Source organism: Peromyscus californicus, unplaced genomic scaffold (assembly GCF_007827085.1).
Source record: "Peromyscus californicus insignis strain IS unplaced genomic scaffold, ASM782708v3 Scaffold_8__1_contigs__length_139910024, whole genome shotgun sequence".
NCBI classification, from domain to species: domain Eukaryota; kingdom Metazoa; phylum Chordata; class Mammalia; order Rodentia; family Cricetidae; genus Peromyscus; species Peromyscus californicus.
In genome coordinates this window covers 82,750,125-82,768,445 of record NW_026294606.1, presented here as the reverse complement: position 1 = coordinate 82,768,445, position 18,321 = coordinate 82,750,125, and the positions used below count along the sequence as shown (strand labels likewise).

Sequence of the window (18,321 nt, the reverse complement as noted above, 5' to 3'; positions counted from 1 at the left end):
TGTGTTCAGCAGCTGTGGACAGCAAATCCTTGCCAGCGTGTCTTTCATATCTTGCCATTCATTGTTCTCCTTGTCATTGAGGTAGCGCCTAGAAGGCTGTGGGCCTGAACAATTCTTTCATTGAACTCACTATGAGCCACTGCTTCTGATTATTGGCTTTTAAGCTACAAATACTTGATTGGTACAAACAGGACTTGACAAGTGCTTCTACACTTTGCAAGCTGTATGGGAAGCCCTCTGTTTCCTGTCTGTTCTCAGTTAGAAGAAGATCCAGTTCCCCTTCTTCTCTCTCCACTCAAGTGACAGGCTTTGGTTTTTTTTACCAGAAATACGTCAGGCACCACAATTAGCGGTATATGAAGAATAACAATGAAGGAATCCTGCTCAGGTTCCTTCTACAGAGAGACAGCGTTGTACTGGACCAGTGTTCTATTAATGTTACTTCACAAACAGTGTTATTTATAATATTATACTTGTCTTTATACTGAAGGAAGAATACTCATCCATTGCAGTTTTGCACAAATAATAGATGTGACAAATTATGATGTAACATGAACTTATTCATCAAGTGTCACTTTACTTACTATTAAAAGAGCCACTGTTTTTGAATACAGGAACTAGTAGTTTTGCTTTAGTATGATTTAGAAAGGTAGACTTTTGTTTACTTACCTAATTCAGAAAGTCTGATCTTCATCCATGAAAGAAAATTAAAAGTGGTGGTTTTCATTTAAATATTTCTTTCCCTTTTGGTAATCTTAATGACATAGACTCTCTTAGATTTGTGTTGATTTCCATTAACTAGCAATGAGACTATCCAACAAAAGCACCTGCTGCCTCTACAGCAGTGTCTACAGATGTTTTACATCAATAGATTGTGTTGACTATACTTAAGGACGAGAATGTTGATTGTCTTTGATTAGGACTGAATACAGATATGGTAATAATGATTGCACAAGAATTAAATGTTTCCTTGTAGCTGAAAGATATTATTTTTACCAGTTCTTGAAACATTGGAGGTTTTTTAAGAAGTCCATTAATAAGCATAGTGTGATCATGTTAAACATATGTTCAACTCAGAGTAAACTGTTGTGCTCTAAGTGGTATTAATCTACAAGCTGAAGATAGCGCTTGATACTAAAGAGAATTCTCTGGGATGATAACGCACTGAAATCATTTTGGAGCTCTGTCACATGAGGCTCCAGAACAGAAAAACCCCAACTCACTTGCTTCAATAATTATGATTTCTTAATATTTATTGCCGATCTGGCATTCTCAAATCCCCTGCTCTTTTGTAGAAATTAGCTTTTTAATAAAGTCAGAGGAGAAGGTCAGTAATCTGTTTCAATCAGAGCAAAATATTTTGTTGGCTTCACCAAATGAAAATTGACATCTATTCATCTTTCCCTTAAAGGTCATTGCCTGAACTTCTGGCTTATAGATTTAGGGGTTATTGCTGATATTTTAATAGAATTGTGGTTCATAGAATAGCCCATCTTTGTAGTTTGTACAAATTAATATTGCAAAGGAGAATAATTTAGAATTCTTTCTTAATAGATGTTATTGCAAGTCATTAGAGTTTCACGAAAGGCACAGAGACATATGTGACAGCCTCAGAAGAATAATTAGTCAAACTCATATAGACAGCCTGCCAGTCAAGGCTTCAGCACAGACAGCAGCAGAAACTAACCGGCGGTCTGGAAGTGGCTTCCCATTGGGTAGAGATGTGTGTTTTGTTTGAACCTCAGAGTATTTCTGGCATGTTTGCTTTCAGGGATGACTGAGCATTCATTTCTCTTCCTTCCTGGTCACCTCATATTTTATCTACCTGTCATGGTTTTCTCATGTGTCACAGTTTTTGATTCATTTTTATGTGAGCCTCGTCATCGTCTTGTGTATATCTCCATCCCTCTCATGATGACCATGTATTTGCCATCCCATTAACTGAAATGTAGCATGAGAAGTAAATGGGCTCAAGTAGAAATTGCTCATTAGAAGTGTTACCAAATTCTATGACTTAGTAGATACTGTTCAGGCTCCGCACACTGCACCTTGGTGTATTTTTGTTCGTTACTTTTGAGTTATAACAGAGTGTGACTCCTTTCCACAACATACTGATCGAAGGAGATGGTTTGCTCAGAAGCTTGCCAAAGAAGAAGTTTAATTATGTAAATCAAGAAAGTGACTTACTGGGCTGGAGAGATGGCTCAGTGGATAAGAGCACTGGCTGCTTTTCCAGAGGTCCTGAGTTCAGTTCCCAGCAACCCTATGGTGGCTTAAAACCATCTGTAGTGGGATCTCATGCCCTCTTCTGGCATAAAGTTGTTCATGCAGATAGAGCAGTCATATGCATAAAATAAATAAATAAATAAATCTATAAAAAATAAGAAAGTGACTTACTGATATCTCATTAGCCTTTAGTGCCTTTAAACATGACAGGGCGACCCTAGGGTTCAGTAGCCCTGATTTCCAGCTGGACTCTTCCCTGTGTGATCTGCCCTATGGTGGGGGATGGGGCCACACATGGGAGGATCTCAGTTACGTAGAAGGGAACTTGAGAAGGGTAAGCAACATAGCTCATGTGTGCAAGTAGGTTGCTGCACTCCGAGTATGAGGAAGGCTGGTTACCAAGAATACTACTGGTTTCAATCTCTTCAGACCCCAAAGGTTTTATAGATTTTAACAGATGTGCTTATTCAGGATCTCTTCAAGTAGAGCCGTCAGGTCCGTTTGGCACCCAAAGACTTAAAGTTGACATATGAGTTCATTAACTTGCATCTGTCCTTGATAAGACCAGCAAAAAAGACTAATGGCTGCTAGAGCTAAACAATTTAAATCTTCCAAACTTAGTGTAGCTTGAAAACGTCATTGAAACTTCTAAAGCATTAAAAGGCATGTAGGCCCCTGGACATTATAAAATGTAAAGCTGACACAGAATGTGAGCCAGTCCGGTGTGTGTGGCGCCCATGTGCAGTTCACAATACGCGGCAGCTCTTACAGATGTCTCTGTTTCTGACTTAGGTACAGAAGGATTGGGGTTCAGCATCACTTCCCGAGATGTCACTATAGGTGGCTCAGCTCCCATTTATGTCAAGAACATCCTCCCTCGAGGGGCCGCCATTCAAGATGGGAGACTCAAGGCAGGAGACCGGCTCATAGAGGTGAGTGGCTTCTAGGCAAGGGCTTCTGGCTTCCCTGAAAACATTCCTTTCTTCAGGAGTTAGTTTGTAAACGTTTTCGTAGAATATGAAATTACATATTTTAGCAGAAATGTGGTATCAGAAAACTATTTGTTTTACTTTATGTTCCCCCATGTTTTCCGATGAGAAATTACCTTTCTCTCTAGGCTATTTATAAATATTTAGCTATATAGCTATTTGGTTTATGAGGTCAGGGCATGTTTGACATTATGCGTGTGCATACCTCTGTGATTGTGATTTCAGACAGCTTTATACTTAATATGTGTCAGCATAGGCAAGTCAACTACTTAGATATCAGAACCAAGACAGATAAAGTCAATGTGAACGTGCCTTGAAAGGAAGGCGTAAAGGTTGGTATGATCACCTGGACTGCAAACCGAGACACAAGATCCAATGTTAACAGAAAGGAAAACAGATTTTAGAAATGTCCCTTTGATGCTCAGGGTTTAACTTCACTGGTATTTGAGGTCATTGTGGAAAAATACATAAACATAGACATAATCTCTGATGTCGGCAGCTGTGTGCATCTAAAAAAATGAGGGACCAACTCAGAACTGAAGACCTATTTTTCTAAGGGTTTTCTTCTGGGGAAAAAAAACCCCTATATTTTAATTTTTACTCATTTATTTTTCATTGGCATTAAAGATGAAGCCCAGTTCCATATGCTTCCTAGGCAATTGCTCCTCCACTGAGCCATGCCTCTGAGCACTGAGCCACAAACCCACAACTGAGCCCTACCCAAGTGCCCTCATTGGGGAATTCTACCCAGGATCTCATCACTGAGCCACATCCATTGACATGCCAGGCCCCTCATCCATGAACCATGTACACACTCCAAGCCACAGCCCACACTAATGGGGCACCATTCGGTCCCTCTTTGTTCATTCTTCTTGGTAGAAATCATACTTTGTTAGCAATTCTTCAAATATGGATAAAACGAACTTTTACCACCACGCCCTCTCCCATGCAGCTTTGACCCCTCTGGGTTGAACTTCTTGAGAAGCAGCAGAACTAAGAAACCACTCCTTTCTCCCATGTCTTTAGTTTAGAATCTCTCCCTTAAGTCTTATGTTGTTCCCTTTTGTCCTACACATAAGGTGACATGTTTCAGCTGACATTGAATTAGTCTGTTAACCAGAAAGATTCATCCCAAATTGTATAAACGGACTGTTTCTAGAAAGTTCTATTCTATCTCAGATATAAACTGTGCAGCTGTAGGCAAGTCGGTACTTACGGCTTCTGTTATTTTAGAAGTCTCAGTTGGCATGTAAGTTCAAAAAGAGAAATATTTGTCCTTCCATTTCCTCTTTCTTTACTTGTCCTCTCCTTTCCTGGCTGTGTGTCTGTCTCTGTCTCATTCTTTCTGTCTGAACTTGGGATGAACCCAGGGCCTCGTGTGCAGGGCTTGTCTGCCTTTGCTCATGTGCCCGCCTCCTTGTTCCTCTTCATCACTTCCTGTTTCGCTGCCCTCCTTCCCTCCCTCCTCCCTGAAGATAGTCACTGTCTTTGTACCTCTTGAGTCAGATAATGGCTTCGCTTTCGGTGAGTCAGGAGCACCTTCATTTTCTCTGAGAGGTGGGAGCGCTCTGGAGCCTGCCTTGCTTCTGAGTCGGGTGTAGTGCTTAGAGCTGCCTGCCAGCTGTGTCTCCGTTCTGGAACTCCTTTTGTGTGTTTCAAACCTAATGTTGCAGTGTCCATAGTGTTCTAGACTATGTACAAGTCACATTGCAGAGCCCTCCCCTTACTGTCTGCAAGCTTTTCATTGCTTTGAAGGAGCACGTGAAGCTCTGTGAGAGTATTTCCACCAAAAGGCCAGGTTCCAAAACACACCTTAACTCCAGGGAAATTCTAATATTAGAATTTAAGTCATGTACTTACTCGTCTTACAATGTTTGACTCATAGAGAGAGAACAACATACACTTTTTAAAAAATGAAACTCCTTACTTTGGTGTGGCGATGCATACATGCAACCCTAACACTTGGGAGCCCCAGGCAGGAGGATGGTGAGTCAAGGCTTCCCCAGCTACGTAGTAACTTCAACCTGTGTTACGTATATAGTCAAACCATCTCTTTTAATAATAATAATAATAATAATAATAATAATAATGATAAAATCCTTCCTTGAAACCAGCATTATAATTTCCATGGATGAAAAATGGTAAGATTCTTCAAAAATGTATTCTTCCAAAAGTCTGCCTGACTGAATCCTCTGATACATTGAGAAAAACTAAGATGAAGCATTCTTTCCCCTCCCAAACTGTTATTATTTTTTAGTGAATCTTTTTGATGTTTAGTGTTTCCCTTTTAAGGATAAAATATGTATTCTTCTTCATTTTCACTGGAGCGTCAAGCGTTTATACCAATATATTGCTGCTGTATTCTTCTTCCGAGAACAGCGCCCCTTTGTGTTGCTGTTGGGAAACCTGTTATGCACAAAGCCATGCATGAGCTCAGTCCTCATAGCAGCTCCATGTTGACTCGACCTCATGGTTGCTGTCTCTTTATGGCATGCTGCCTGTTAAGGATGGCGGTTGTGGTTTCTGGTTTATGGGTGAACACTAAAGAATTTATTGCTTCTTCCCTGATTTCTGGCTATCTGGTGGACTTCTTTTATGAGCCACCAATGCTTCCTGGTTACCTGTTCATGACCAAATTTTGCATGGAAAGAGTTTTGTTTAGTAACAGATGGCCTCAGTTCTGGATCTCTGGCTTTTCTTCTGCTACTTGTTTGGACAGGGTTGTAGCTAAATATCTTCTCTTTGTTTTAGGTCAATGGAGTAGACTTAGCAGGCAAGTCCCAGGAGGAAGTTGTTTCCCTGTTGAGAAGTACCAAGATGGAGGGGACCGTGAGCCTTCTAATCTTTCGCCAAGAAGATGCTTTCCACCCAAGGGAACTGGTGTGTAACCATAGGGCAGATGGAAGACTTCTGCACATGAGCCAGTGATCTAGGCCACCTACTCACTGGTGAATGCTTATGGAGACTTGTCTTAAGGAGTTTCTATAGTTTTTAATTTCTTCATGCATAGCTCAATGTAAACATTCCTAATTATGCCAGTCTTAGCAATAGATGCCTCAACTCTGAATGGATGACTGTTTAATAAACCGCTTGTAAGGAGGGTTTCGAGGCAATCATGTTTATCCCTGTAACCTCTCAGCTAGACTGACTGAACCAAAAGATGTCAGTCATTTCATAACTGTCACTGCAAAGGCTGTAGTTGAAATACTGCCATCTCTTCTTCTCATATGACAAATTCTCAGGTTTCAGATTTTCGTAGTAAATACAACTAAGCACAGTTAATGGTAAATTAACTTCCTGTTTGGTTACTAAGGAAACTTACAGAATTGTTGTTATGAAAATAAAAAGATGTAAGAGGCAAGACATCACAATCACAAGCATAAGTGACCTTATTTGGAAAAACCACAATGACATTGTTTATAACTCACCTTTGCCCTTTGTGCTGACATCCATTAGGCAGAGACAGTGAAATCGTATTGGTCAGAATAAGAGAGTAAATGTATTTCTGAATACTCTTTTGGGAAAAAAAAGTGTTATTTTTATGACTTATATGTAAATTATATGTATTTCTATATAAAAGAGACTCATTTAGAAGCCTCATCTATCTTTTGATGTGCTTAGAAGATTGTTTTGGCTCAAGGACAAGTGGCATCTTAAATCTTCCACAAAGCAGGCTTGCCCTGAGACATCCCAGAATGTTTGCGCTCTCCTTCAGCTAGCTGCTAGCTTGGTGTAGCCGAGACAAGTGACAAGGTTAGACTATAGTTCCCCAATCTGTCATATAGATCTGATTTTCTGAAGTTATGCAAGTGTGATGCATCATGGTTGATACATTATCTATAAAAATTAGTTATTTATTTAAATGGCTATTAAAATAAAGCTAAATTTCAGTCATGGTTATCCAGTCTCTTGGTTACACACAGACCTGAGAGTCTTCCATGGTTTTGTGGGGGTTTAAGACTGTGATAGGGTGAGACATGAACACTTGTGTTTCAGATTGATTTTGAATAAATTATGAGAACTTCGTCATAGTTAACAAATGTTTAATGCATTATTTCTCAATTGAAATTCAGTTTTCCATTTTCTCCACTCTTATCCAATTTTGTGTTTAAGATGCCACCTGATCCTAAATCTGGGAAGTCTCTATTCGATTGCAAATGAGCCCTCACCAAAGCACCAGCCTCCCCTGGGCAGGCAGGAAGCTCAGACTCTGCCTGGCACTCTCAGGCTGCCTGTTGGCCTTACCAGGGTGCCAAGCTGCAGCACTGCTCTTCAGCGGTCTCACGGGGGAGCAAGTGCCAGCCTGGGGTTATGCAGGTTCTTCTGGGCCAATTCGGATCTTCCAGGCTTCTGTTTCTTCCGTCTGCTGCTCTTGTTCCCCCTCCCCCACGGTTATTTAATTTATTGCTTGTGAGCTTTTCATTAAGGACAGGGCCAGTAGGCTGTCAGTCTGTTACACGTGCTGCAGCTGCTTTTTGAGACTTAAAATAATAACATTCTGAAAAGTCAAAAGGAGTGTTTAAAAATAATTCTTAACTCCAATTAATGTAGCTCTCTTTGTTTGGGGCATCTCTGTTTCAGTTCTGTGGGTCTTAATCTAAATACTTTTAAATTAGTGTTTGTCTTTTGTGAAAAATTAAATAAACTAAATACCAACCTTTCATGTTCTATATTATGTAGGAGGAATTACGTGTGTTCCCTGTGGAACACATTGAGATATCAAGTTGTGTTTCCCACTGTAGTACTGACTGCTTTTCTTTGTGGAGCTGTCAAATGGCCCTGTGCTTTAAGACTGGGGTTGGGTTTTGGAGATTGCGAACACATTTAGAGACAGCAGTATATTTGGAAACCGTTTTTGTGGTTTCTTTTCCTGCATATAAGCTCGTGAGGTACTGTGAATGAGCTGGTAAAAACATATATCTAGAAGAACTGCTGAAATACGTGTCTAAGACCTGACACAGTCTGGAATATAGTCATATGTCAGCCATCTTTTTTTTTTTTTTTTTTTTTTTTTTTTTTTGATTTTTCGAGACAGGGTTTCTCTGTGTAGCTTTGCGCCTTTCCTGGAACTCACTTTGGAGACCAGGCTGGCCTCGAACTCACAGAGATCCGCCTGGCTCTGCCTCCCGAGTGCTGGGATTAAAGGCGTGCGCCACCACCGCCCGGCGTCAGCCATCTTACAATGAACCTTCATGTATAGTTATGGATTTATTGTTGATATTATTATTATTTTTATTTTGTTTTGTTGTTTTTTTTTGAGACAGGGTTTCTCTGTGTAGCACTGGTTGTCCTGGAACTCACTCTGTAGACCAGGCTTGTCTCGAACTCAGAGATCCGCCTGCCTCTGCCTCCTAAGTGCTGGCATTAAAGGTGTGCACCACCACTGCCTAGCTTAGTTTATGACTTTTAAAACAACCTAATCTTCTCTAATAAAATATTGTGTGCCTGGGCCTTGATGATGAAAATCAGTCTTTATTGATGTTTCTCTTTAATTCTTCTAGAATGCTGAACCAAGCCAGATGCAGATTCCAAAAGAAACGGTAAGAAATCTGCCCTTAGAGATGTTCCAAAGATAAAGGGCCCACTTGCTAATTCAGTATGGTATTATTTGTCCCTCCTCTTTACCAAGGTGATATATTTTTAATATAACTTTTATTTACTTCCATATTATGGGAGGGGCCTGGAATGGGGTCTTGTCAAACAAACTCCATAAAAATGTAAATGTTAGAATTATTTCCTATTCCTTTGTAAAATATAGTGAGGTCAAGAGAGTATAATATAAAGTGTAATCAGGAAAGATATGATGATAGATCAGTAATTAGGGTAAGCATAGTTGTCATAACAAAGGGAGGGGGGATATGTCAGGTGTTCTGGGCTAAAGTTCAAATACAGATGCAGCTCAGCCATGTCTGTTTTAGAAGAGTAACCCTAATTCACACTGGGAATTAGGGGTAGGCTGCATTCTGGCCTGCACCAAGCCACACACTGTCTGAAGTATGAGATGTGTTGGTCTCTGTGATGATGTGCTGCATGGTCTAAGAGAGGAGATTTAATGTGACAATCAATAGTTAGCTTAAAGTCGGGATCTTGCATATCAAGTAATACAAAATAAAAATATTCCCAGGGTTGGGGATTTAGCTCAGTGGTAGAGCGCTTGCCTAGCAAGTGCAAGGCCCTGGGTTCAGTCCTCAGCTCTGGGGGGAAAAAAAAAAGATAAAATAACAAAATAAAAATATTCCCAATTTCAGCTAATTCCAGGACTCAGAAGGTAGGGATATGTGGAACTCTGTGAATTTGAGGCTAGCTTGATCAACGTAGTGAGATCCAGGATAGCTAGGGCTATCTAGAGACCCTGTCTCAAACAAAAACAAACAAACAAACAAAAAAACCCACCAATATTCACAATGAGTACTGTTACTATTTGTTTCCAAAATTTATTACCAAGTAGGTAAACCAAAATCATCAGCATATAAAGGCTTTAAGTAACGTAATTAACTTCAATAAATAAAATGCTACTTTCAAATATTTCATCGTTTAAAAACTGCTTGGCAAATAAGACCTCAGAGCAGAATTCGGAAGCAGCGTGGAGACTGTGACACACCCATGAGTATAGGTTAGGAAGAGCCACAACCTTGAGTTCTTGATTGTAGAACGACTCAGCCATGAGAGCCAATGAAAACCACCATGGTGTTACACATGGAGGATGTTAGCGAGAGAGGACAGACGAGGAGATCATTCTATTTGGCAAAGATAATGGAAAGCTGTGTAACACGGACCAGCAGGGATTGCCAGAGTACAGGCAAGCAGGCCACCTAACACTGAGGAGCAATTCTGGAAACATAAAAGACTGTACACGTGTACGGATATGTGTATATATTTAGGCATATGTGTGTTTGTGTCTGAAAATGACATTTCAAATTAGTAATGAACTGTGGCTTACTCAGGATTTAGAACAACTGCATGTTCAGTTTTTAAAAAATGGTTTATTTACTTAGTGCTGGACTTGACCTCATGCAAATGCTGAACAACCTATCTCAAAGCTGAACCCACAGCCAACCTTTCATGCTCTTTTACTACCTATCCCAGTAAGTCCTAGTTGGTCATGAATTTAAACCTCAAAAGTTCTAAAAAACCTTGAGCAAAAGAAAGTGTGAAACATTTGGTTTACTTTGAATAAAACATGCCTGTCACATAAAAGGCTGACTCACGGGCAGCACTCGCCCCTCCTTACAAAGGGTCAAAATACCAGTCTCCAACTTCACAAGAATATGAAGTATACATATACGCTCCATCCTCTTGTCTTCGTTTCCATGAGAAGTCAATAAATGACTGGAGAACTTGAATGCCTTACTAGATAATAATCTTTGTAGTTGATAGTTTATCCAAATGTCAGCTAATAAAAATGTTCTGAAGGGTTAGCTGTGATGTTGGGTACATTGGGTATGCTAAATGCATTTCAGGTTTGCAATATTTGAGCTTAGAGTCAGTTTATCTAGGTATAATTCCACGGTGAGTCAAGGGACATTTATGTTCTCATACATCTTTATGTGTACATATTTATTTTTATCTTACTTAGTATTAGTATTAGCCATAGCTGTAGCCAGATCCTGAAGCCTTTGCAATATAAATACTGAGGGGAGGATTTGCAGCATGGCTATGGGATGAATGACATTTCTCTGTGGCTTTGAATCTCACTGACTTCTGTGGTTTTTTTTCAAAGCATAATGTGATTAAAATCCTTTGTCTGCCCGCACTGATTTTTACCCAGTCTTTGCAGAAGGTAGAGGAGTTGGACAGGCAAACAGAGCTGACTCACTAAGGAATTGAGTTGAAATTCCTCTACTGTGAAAATGACTGCTGAATGTTTTTGACATATTTCCCTCGAAGTGTTTTCATCAGTTATCATCTGTGCAGTATAGTGATAAACTTGGTACCTTTGTAACATGTACATTTTTTAACTTTAAAGTTTATTTTTATGTTGAGCTCTGTAAGTTTGAATATAATCTTAGAATGTTGCAAGGCTATTCTGAATAGATCAGTCACTGTATTTAATTTCTTTTTTTTTTTTTTTTGGTACTGTCAGAATCCCTGGAAGTTCTCTTTACGTACCTCCTCCATTGTTAACATTTTGCTATATTCAACCTAGTTCTCACCCTCTTTTCCTTCGAAAAGTCTGTGCACCATTCTCTCTGTAGCCTTTTTCTGAACCGACAAGTCAGTTGTTTATGTGATTCTGCTTTAATCCTAAGTGCAAGGACATTTTCTTCTGCAGCCGTACTCTGGTTATTGAAACCAATAAACTGGCATTGGTTGCATAGTGCTGTAGGTACCAAGAGTTGTTTCTAAAACAAATGAGCCATAAGTAAGAATGCACCTCTAGGCTACAGTCTGAGTCAGGTCATGGTGTGGCATGGCATTGGTCATCGTGCATCTGTAATCTTCTGTCTGGACTAGTTGTTTGTTCTATCTTCATTTTGCATGTTTGGAAAGCTACTCTTGAGAACATTTTTTTTAAAGAGCACATCATTTTGAGAATATGTCTTAACTTGGGTTTTTCTGATTCTTCTCTGGATACTTTTCTGGGCAGATCCTGGAAGTTAATAACCATTATAATTGTCAAACAAAAAAAATTAAATTCCTTAACAATTATTTGCTATTCATTAAATAAGGAAAGAGCACAGCAAGTCCAGATACAAGATTGTGATTTAATACGCAGGCCTGGTGCTCCTAGCACTGGGGAAGCTGAGGTAGGAGGATCTTCAGGCCAAATCCTGCTGGGGGTTGGGTCGGGTAAAGCCAGTCTAGGAAGCTTAAAAGAGCATGTCAAACAAAACAAAACAAAAAATGGATGGGTGGGGACGTTGAGGTTGTTGCTCAGTGGTAGATCCTAGTTTGTGCAACACCCTGAGGTCAATCCCCAATTACTACAAAAATAAACAATAATAATAAATAAACAATCTAAATAATGAGTCTCAGAAAGATGGGTTCAAATAATATACACCATTGTTTATCTTTCCTCTGATAAATAAGAATATGGAGCTAGGCATGGAGACACATTCCTGTAATTTTATCATTGAGTAGGTGGAGATATGGGGACTAAGATCTCGAGGTCATTTTCATGTATATAGGGAGATCACAGCAAGCCTGGTCTATATGATCCTATCTCAAAGGAATTTTTTAAAATCAAAATACAGATTTTAAACTTGATTTGTGCTTAGTATATACAAAAAAATTTTTTTTACTAAGATAAATTCTATTTTTAAAAGTCTTCCTTTTAATTAAAATGATAAAATTCTGCTCATTTTTGTCTACAATCCCTGCGTAGCGTGTTCTCTCTTTAGTTCTGTGAACATTTCTCTTGTGGATGTGCTGGTGACTGCTTTTCCTGATAGCTCCATGAGCTTCTCACCCCTTGCTCAGCCACATCCCGTCCGTGACCCCAGTCCCATCCCCTGCCCACCAGCCTCCCTTGGTCTTCCCCATCCACCCTGTTTGTCTTTGTTTTGTGTGTATGTCTGCCACTCCATTATTGTGTCGTTGAGGGAAGAAAATTAAATGGCACACTAGATTGCTTGATTACAAAAATAATAACATTGACTATTGAAAATTCAGCCAAGCAAAAGAAAACTATAATCACCTGCAGGTCTGTGACTTTATTGTCATGATATTGATGTATTTGCTCATAATTTCCATCTTATATGTAGCTAATCTGTGTCCTGCCCATAGGCCTGTGCTAGAGCCAGTAAATGGCATGTCCTTCGCACCACCTAAGACTGACATCAAACCCTCCCCTATGAAGCTTCTTGCTGATACAAACAGAAATTAAGCAATCTACAAAAGACACTATCAAGGCTTTGATGGGCAAAGTACTGGAAGTTAAACAAACCCTTATTTTCTACAAACCCAAATTTCCCATCATAAAAATATTTTAGACACTGTAAGTGATTGAGTGATAGATGCTCTTTAAGTACATGATAATTTACTTACTCATTTCGTGTCAGACATTTAGAGGCTCTGTTTGGGGCAGTTGTAATAAAGGCCATCAACATCCCTGCAGATTTCTGTGCATGGCTGCAGTCAATTTTTAATGCAATATGCAATGAACTTAGAGGCTCTTCAATTGCCTTCTGAATGGTCTGTTTATGCATTCACCTGTCATTCCAGGACATAACCCTCTCTCCCTCTCTCCCTCTCTCCCTCTCTCCCTCCCTCCCTCCCTCCCTCCCTCCCTCCCTCCCTCTCTCCCTCTCTCCCTCTCTCCCTCTCTCCCTCCCTCCCTCCCTCCCTCCCTCCCTCCCTCCCTCTCTCCCTCTCTCCCTCTCTCCCTCTCTCCCTCCCTCTCTCTCTCTCCCTCTCTCCCTCTCTCCCTCCCTCCCTTCCTCCCTCCCTCCCTTCCCCTCCCTTCCTTTCTCCCCTCCCCTCATCTCTCATTTGGAAGACAGCCTTTCTAGTAGCTCAGGTTGACCTTGACCTCAGGGTCCTTCTGCCTCAGCCTCCCGAGTTTTAAGGTTATGGGTGTGCACCACTATGCCCAAGCCAAACATATCCAGTTCAGCACATTGCCACATGTCATTGTTCTGATGAAAGCCTTTGACACATGGGTAATTCCCATTCAGTTTACACTTTTTTGTTAACTTTGGAGAACAGGGCCTCCCTGTTGTTCTGTTCTTTCTTAGTGAATGGCTTGCTCACCTCCCTTTTTGGATTTGATGTGGGCGTGTCTGTCCTTCATTAGTAATCTGTCAGGGATTTACAGACTGTAGACTTTAACTCAGTAGAGCAGGACTCCTGTGTGATTACTTTGTGAATGTAGTGTCGTCATGAGCTGTCACTGAGTGCTTCACCCTTATGGTGTGCTGTGTTTACACCTTTTCCCCTTTGTTTTCCTTCACAATATTTTATGCACATTTGTCCACTGAGGCCCAGAGATTTGTCCTTTTCCTTTCTTTAGGAAAGGAAGGTGTGTTTAGGGTGCACTGTAAATTCACAGTCCCTCATAGACAGCCAGGGTCTCAGAGCTACTGGGACCATTGTTGACAGAAGAAAAAACACTAGGGCCTGAGGAAGGCTAGTGACTATTTTTCTTCCTCACTGGACATGGGGGAATACCCTTCTGCTTCTCTGAGGAAAATGGGAAACTAGATGGCTTTCACAGGTCCTGTGAGGCAGGGCCCCTATTTCTAATATGCTGGGCAAAATGCTCTTTGTTTCTGGACATTAAAAGGGAAAAAATGGCTAATGGAGAAGTGGTCAGGGGGGAATTGCAGTCAAGTTTGATGGGAAGCTTGTTTATGCTCTGCACACACACACACACACACACACACACACACACACACACACACACACCCAGAGATACCTATTGTCCGTGTGCTTACGGAAGTGAGCAGCAGAAATGGCTCGACCGTGTTGGAGAACATGTTACCATTTGTTTGGAAGTGGGAACTAGAATCCACTGGGTGAGAAGGCACAGCTTCAGTACATAACAAGAAGGTTGAAAGTAGTTTTTCCCCGGTCAGAACACAGAGATGCTGTACACAGCTCAGCGTTGTGGAGATTTTTTATAATGTCGCATCCCAAATGGTCTTTGAAGAGCAAACTCGTAAAAGTTACTGCCAAAAAAACTAATTTCTAAAAGCTGGTGTTAATTTTAATCTTGTTCAGGAGCCAAGTGGATTAATAATGAAATGCTAATGGAGCTTACAGTGTCTCCCTTCAATGTTCTTAATGATAATAAAATCTCAAGGTTTGATAGGAGAACTGTAAGAGACAACACCCCCCCCCCCCCCCCCCCCCGCCCCTTGCAGTTTTCATAGTAAGTGAAACTGCCAAGCAAGGCAGTGGGGGAGCGCGCCCACCTTGATTAGCCTTTTTCTTCATGAATTCGCTCAGCTCCTTGTCTTGATTTTTCAAGTAGGAAAAAAAAAATGAGAAATTTTAAGCCTTTGTAAAAGCATTATGGAAATGTTGAAATCAGTCAACACGAAACGCCAAACTGAAGATCTAAATCAGTCAATGACAATTACAGTCCTCTGGATTTGAGGGCAGGAATAGTAAGGGTGAGTCCTTGAGTTCACTAAATCCTGCTGAGATTCCTTTATCTTAGCAGAAGGCCGAGATGCTACAGCTTCCATGGCCGCTCAAATGCAGCATTCTTGGAATAGAAATATGAATCGACCATATCTATTTTATCTCTTAATTGTTTCTGAATTCCAGATACAAATGACAATGGTGTGGCTTACAGTTATTGATGCTGTTTTTTTTCTTTTAAATATTGAAATCTGCCCATGTGGTATGTTCTTTTAAGTTTTATTGTTTTGGTTGTCTGTAGTGCTGGGATGAACCTGGGTCCTTGCACATGCTTGCTAGGCCAATGCTCTTGCATTGAGCTGCTCCAGACCTCCAGATGGTATATATTTATATTTACATTAAGACTGTAATAGTCATTCACAGAATAATTACTTAGTGTTTTAATTGTTTTGCTACAGATAAAGCAATGAAAAATGAAGTGAACATTTGTATTTATAGAGCATCACATGAGTATAAAGATATTTCTGTCCAATAGATGTGTGAAATATCAATATTTTGATATGGTTATTTGACCTTGGTTTGTCTCTAATTTACTGGTTTTGTTGTATTGAATTGTAATTGTTCTCTGGGAATATTATAAAGATTAGTAACTGTTTACAATGAGCTGAGAAGCTCAATTTGATGGTAAATATTTACTTTACATAGACCATGTCTTTTGAACATTTATTTTCATTTTTTAATGCGTACTTTTCATGTTCTAAAAAGGTTGTGATTCTGTGTCATTGAAAACCTCCTCCTCCTTACTCACTGTTAGACTATTCTTTGAAATATTTTCAAGAATGTACTCCTGTGTGGCTAGGCGTATAGGTTAGCAGCAGACTGCTTCTGGACTGCCTTTCATGAGGCCCCTGCTTTATCATCGGTGACCCAGTCTCTCTCTCTCTCTCTCTCTCTCTCTCTCTCTCTCTCTCTCTCTCTCTCTCTCTCTCTCTCTCTCTCACACACACACACACACACACACACACACACACATTCACACACACACACACACACAAGCAGATATATATGCTCACATACATGTTAACCCTGAATGTCAGCAAATTTGAAACATTACTTTCCAGGTAACATTATTTTGGATTTTAAGGTTTTAAAATAGCACATTGTTTATATTATTTTTTTAATCACAGGTTAATTAAGAAATCAAGAGTACAAATGAAAGCCTCAAATTCTCTTTTAATTATTTTTATCATTATTTGATTTGGGTTCTTAGAATATTACAAAAATTGGGTTCAGTGTAAAGAAAAATAAAGAAATAATCACTGTTTCCATGCTCTATAATAACCAACTTTGATAGTAATCAAGAATTGCTGTTCATTTAGGACAAGTGATAGTTCATCATGCTCTTGTTCACTGTAATTGATTGCTAAGTTGATGTAGAAGCAGTATTTCAAAGTTGAGAGAAGAGAAGGACCAAGTTCCAGGCTTCACTGGGGTCCACTCGAAAATGGATGTTTGAGGAGAATTCTGGTTTATCTTGACTTTTTTTTTACTTTTTAACTGTGTTTCTATCCTAGTTTATAATAGAACAGGACAGAGACTATATACTTGCCCCAGACTTTAGAAGTCTGCATATCCCTCTGTATTACCTCTGTGTTTCTTAGAATCAGTTGCAGCATTTGGTGCAACATTGATTGATGTAAGTATAGCCTGAAGCTACTCACAGCAAGGGTCAGCTGTAGTCTTGCAGGACAGCTATACTATCATCATGGATTCTGTCCTGGGGTGGAAATACTCTGCCAGTGCTGATCAGAGAACTATCATTACAGGTCTTTAGTGCGATACCTGAAAGAGGCATTCATATTTAAATACCCTGTCCAATTCTTTCCCCGTTTAGAAAGCTGAAGATGAGGACATTGTTCTCACCCCCGATGGAACCAGGGAGTTTCTGACTTTTGAAGTCCCACTTAATGACTCAGGATCTGCAGGGCTTGGTGTCAGTGTCAAAGGGAACCGTTCCAAAGAGAACCACGCAGATTTGGGAATCTTTGTGAAGTCCATTATTAATGGTGGAGCTGCATCCAAAGTAAGTGCCTGTCAGCCTGGTTCAGTAGGCACCCACTGGCAAGGGTTTCTCCCCCTGCTCCTTTCTGATCTCCACACATGTTCTGCTAGTGACATTTTCTTTCTTTGTAGAATCCCTGCCTGAAGCAAACACTAAGGAAAAGATCATAGTGATGTATTATTTGGGGGGTGGAGCTCATCACTCCAACTCTTCATTTTAAGGTCACATGACCCACAGTCTATAGTCTTCTTAGTCCAGTGAAGATGTGTGTAGAGGCTAAGCACAGGTCCTGGGCTGGGGAGAAGGTTCTTTTTCTGTTGCCCCTGCTGGTAGGTCATTTGCTCCTTCAAAGCCTAGAGTAAGTTTCCTGGTTGTTTGTTGAGAGCACTTTTCTACAGTTGTCTTGATCTTCATGGATCTTACTTGTAAATCAGCTTGATGAGTGTTTCTGAAAGCAAGCAAGTGATGATCTCTTTGTGTTCTTTGAATTAGTATTCCATTTTAGTTAGCAGATTATAATAATGACTCAGGGATGCCTAAAAGACTAAAGCAGACAGAGGCCGCAACAGCTGCTTACAATGTGATTAAAGCCTCCAGATCCTTTTTTCTTTCCTTTTTTGTTTTAATTATTTAAACTTTGGGAAGAGCAATCTCTTTTGCAAACTAGTCAGCAATACTGACTTTCCTTGCCTTCCTCACAGGATGGAAGGCTGAGAGTGAATGACCAGCTGATAGCTGTGAATGGAGAGTCTCTGCTGGGCAAAGCCAACCAGGAAGCCATGGAGACTCTGCGGAGGTCCATGTCCACTGAAGGAAACAAGCGTGGCATGATTCAGCTCATTGTGGCCAGGCGGATCAGCAAATGCAATGAGGTGAACACAGGGTCTTGCCTAGAAAAGCTGTCACTTATCTCTGTGGCTTGCTGACATTGTGTGGGCTTGTCTGTAGATGATTTTTTTTTTTTCAAACACTGTTCTGATGTCACCCAGTATAGTCTGAACTTTCTGTGGAAGATGA

At 40.2% G+C, this 18,321-nt stretch overlaps 1 protein-coding gene across 23 annotated transcripts in view; it reads left to right on the top strand.

The window, feature by feature from the left end:
• The window catches only part of Pard3 (par-3 family cell polarity regulator), a 559,894-nt gene that overhangs the window by 314,039 nt on the left and 227,534 nt on the right, over positions 1-18,321 (top strand). For all 23 annotated transcript variants that reach the window (XM_052726921.1, XM_052726930.1, XM_052726931.1 and 20 more), the window contains 5 exons: positions 3,019-3,158; positions 5,967-6,095; positions 8,717-8,755; positions 17,137-17,325; positions 18,006-18,176. In XM_052726921.1, the coding sequence (XP_052582881.1) occupies positions 3,019-3,158; positions 5,967-6,095; positions 8,717-8,755; positions 17,137-17,325; positions 18,006-18,176 (668 nt within the window). The remainder of the gene's footprint in view (positions 1-3,018; positions 3,159-5,966; positions 6,096-8,716; positions 8,756-17,136; positions 17,326-18,005; positions 18,177-18,321) is intronic.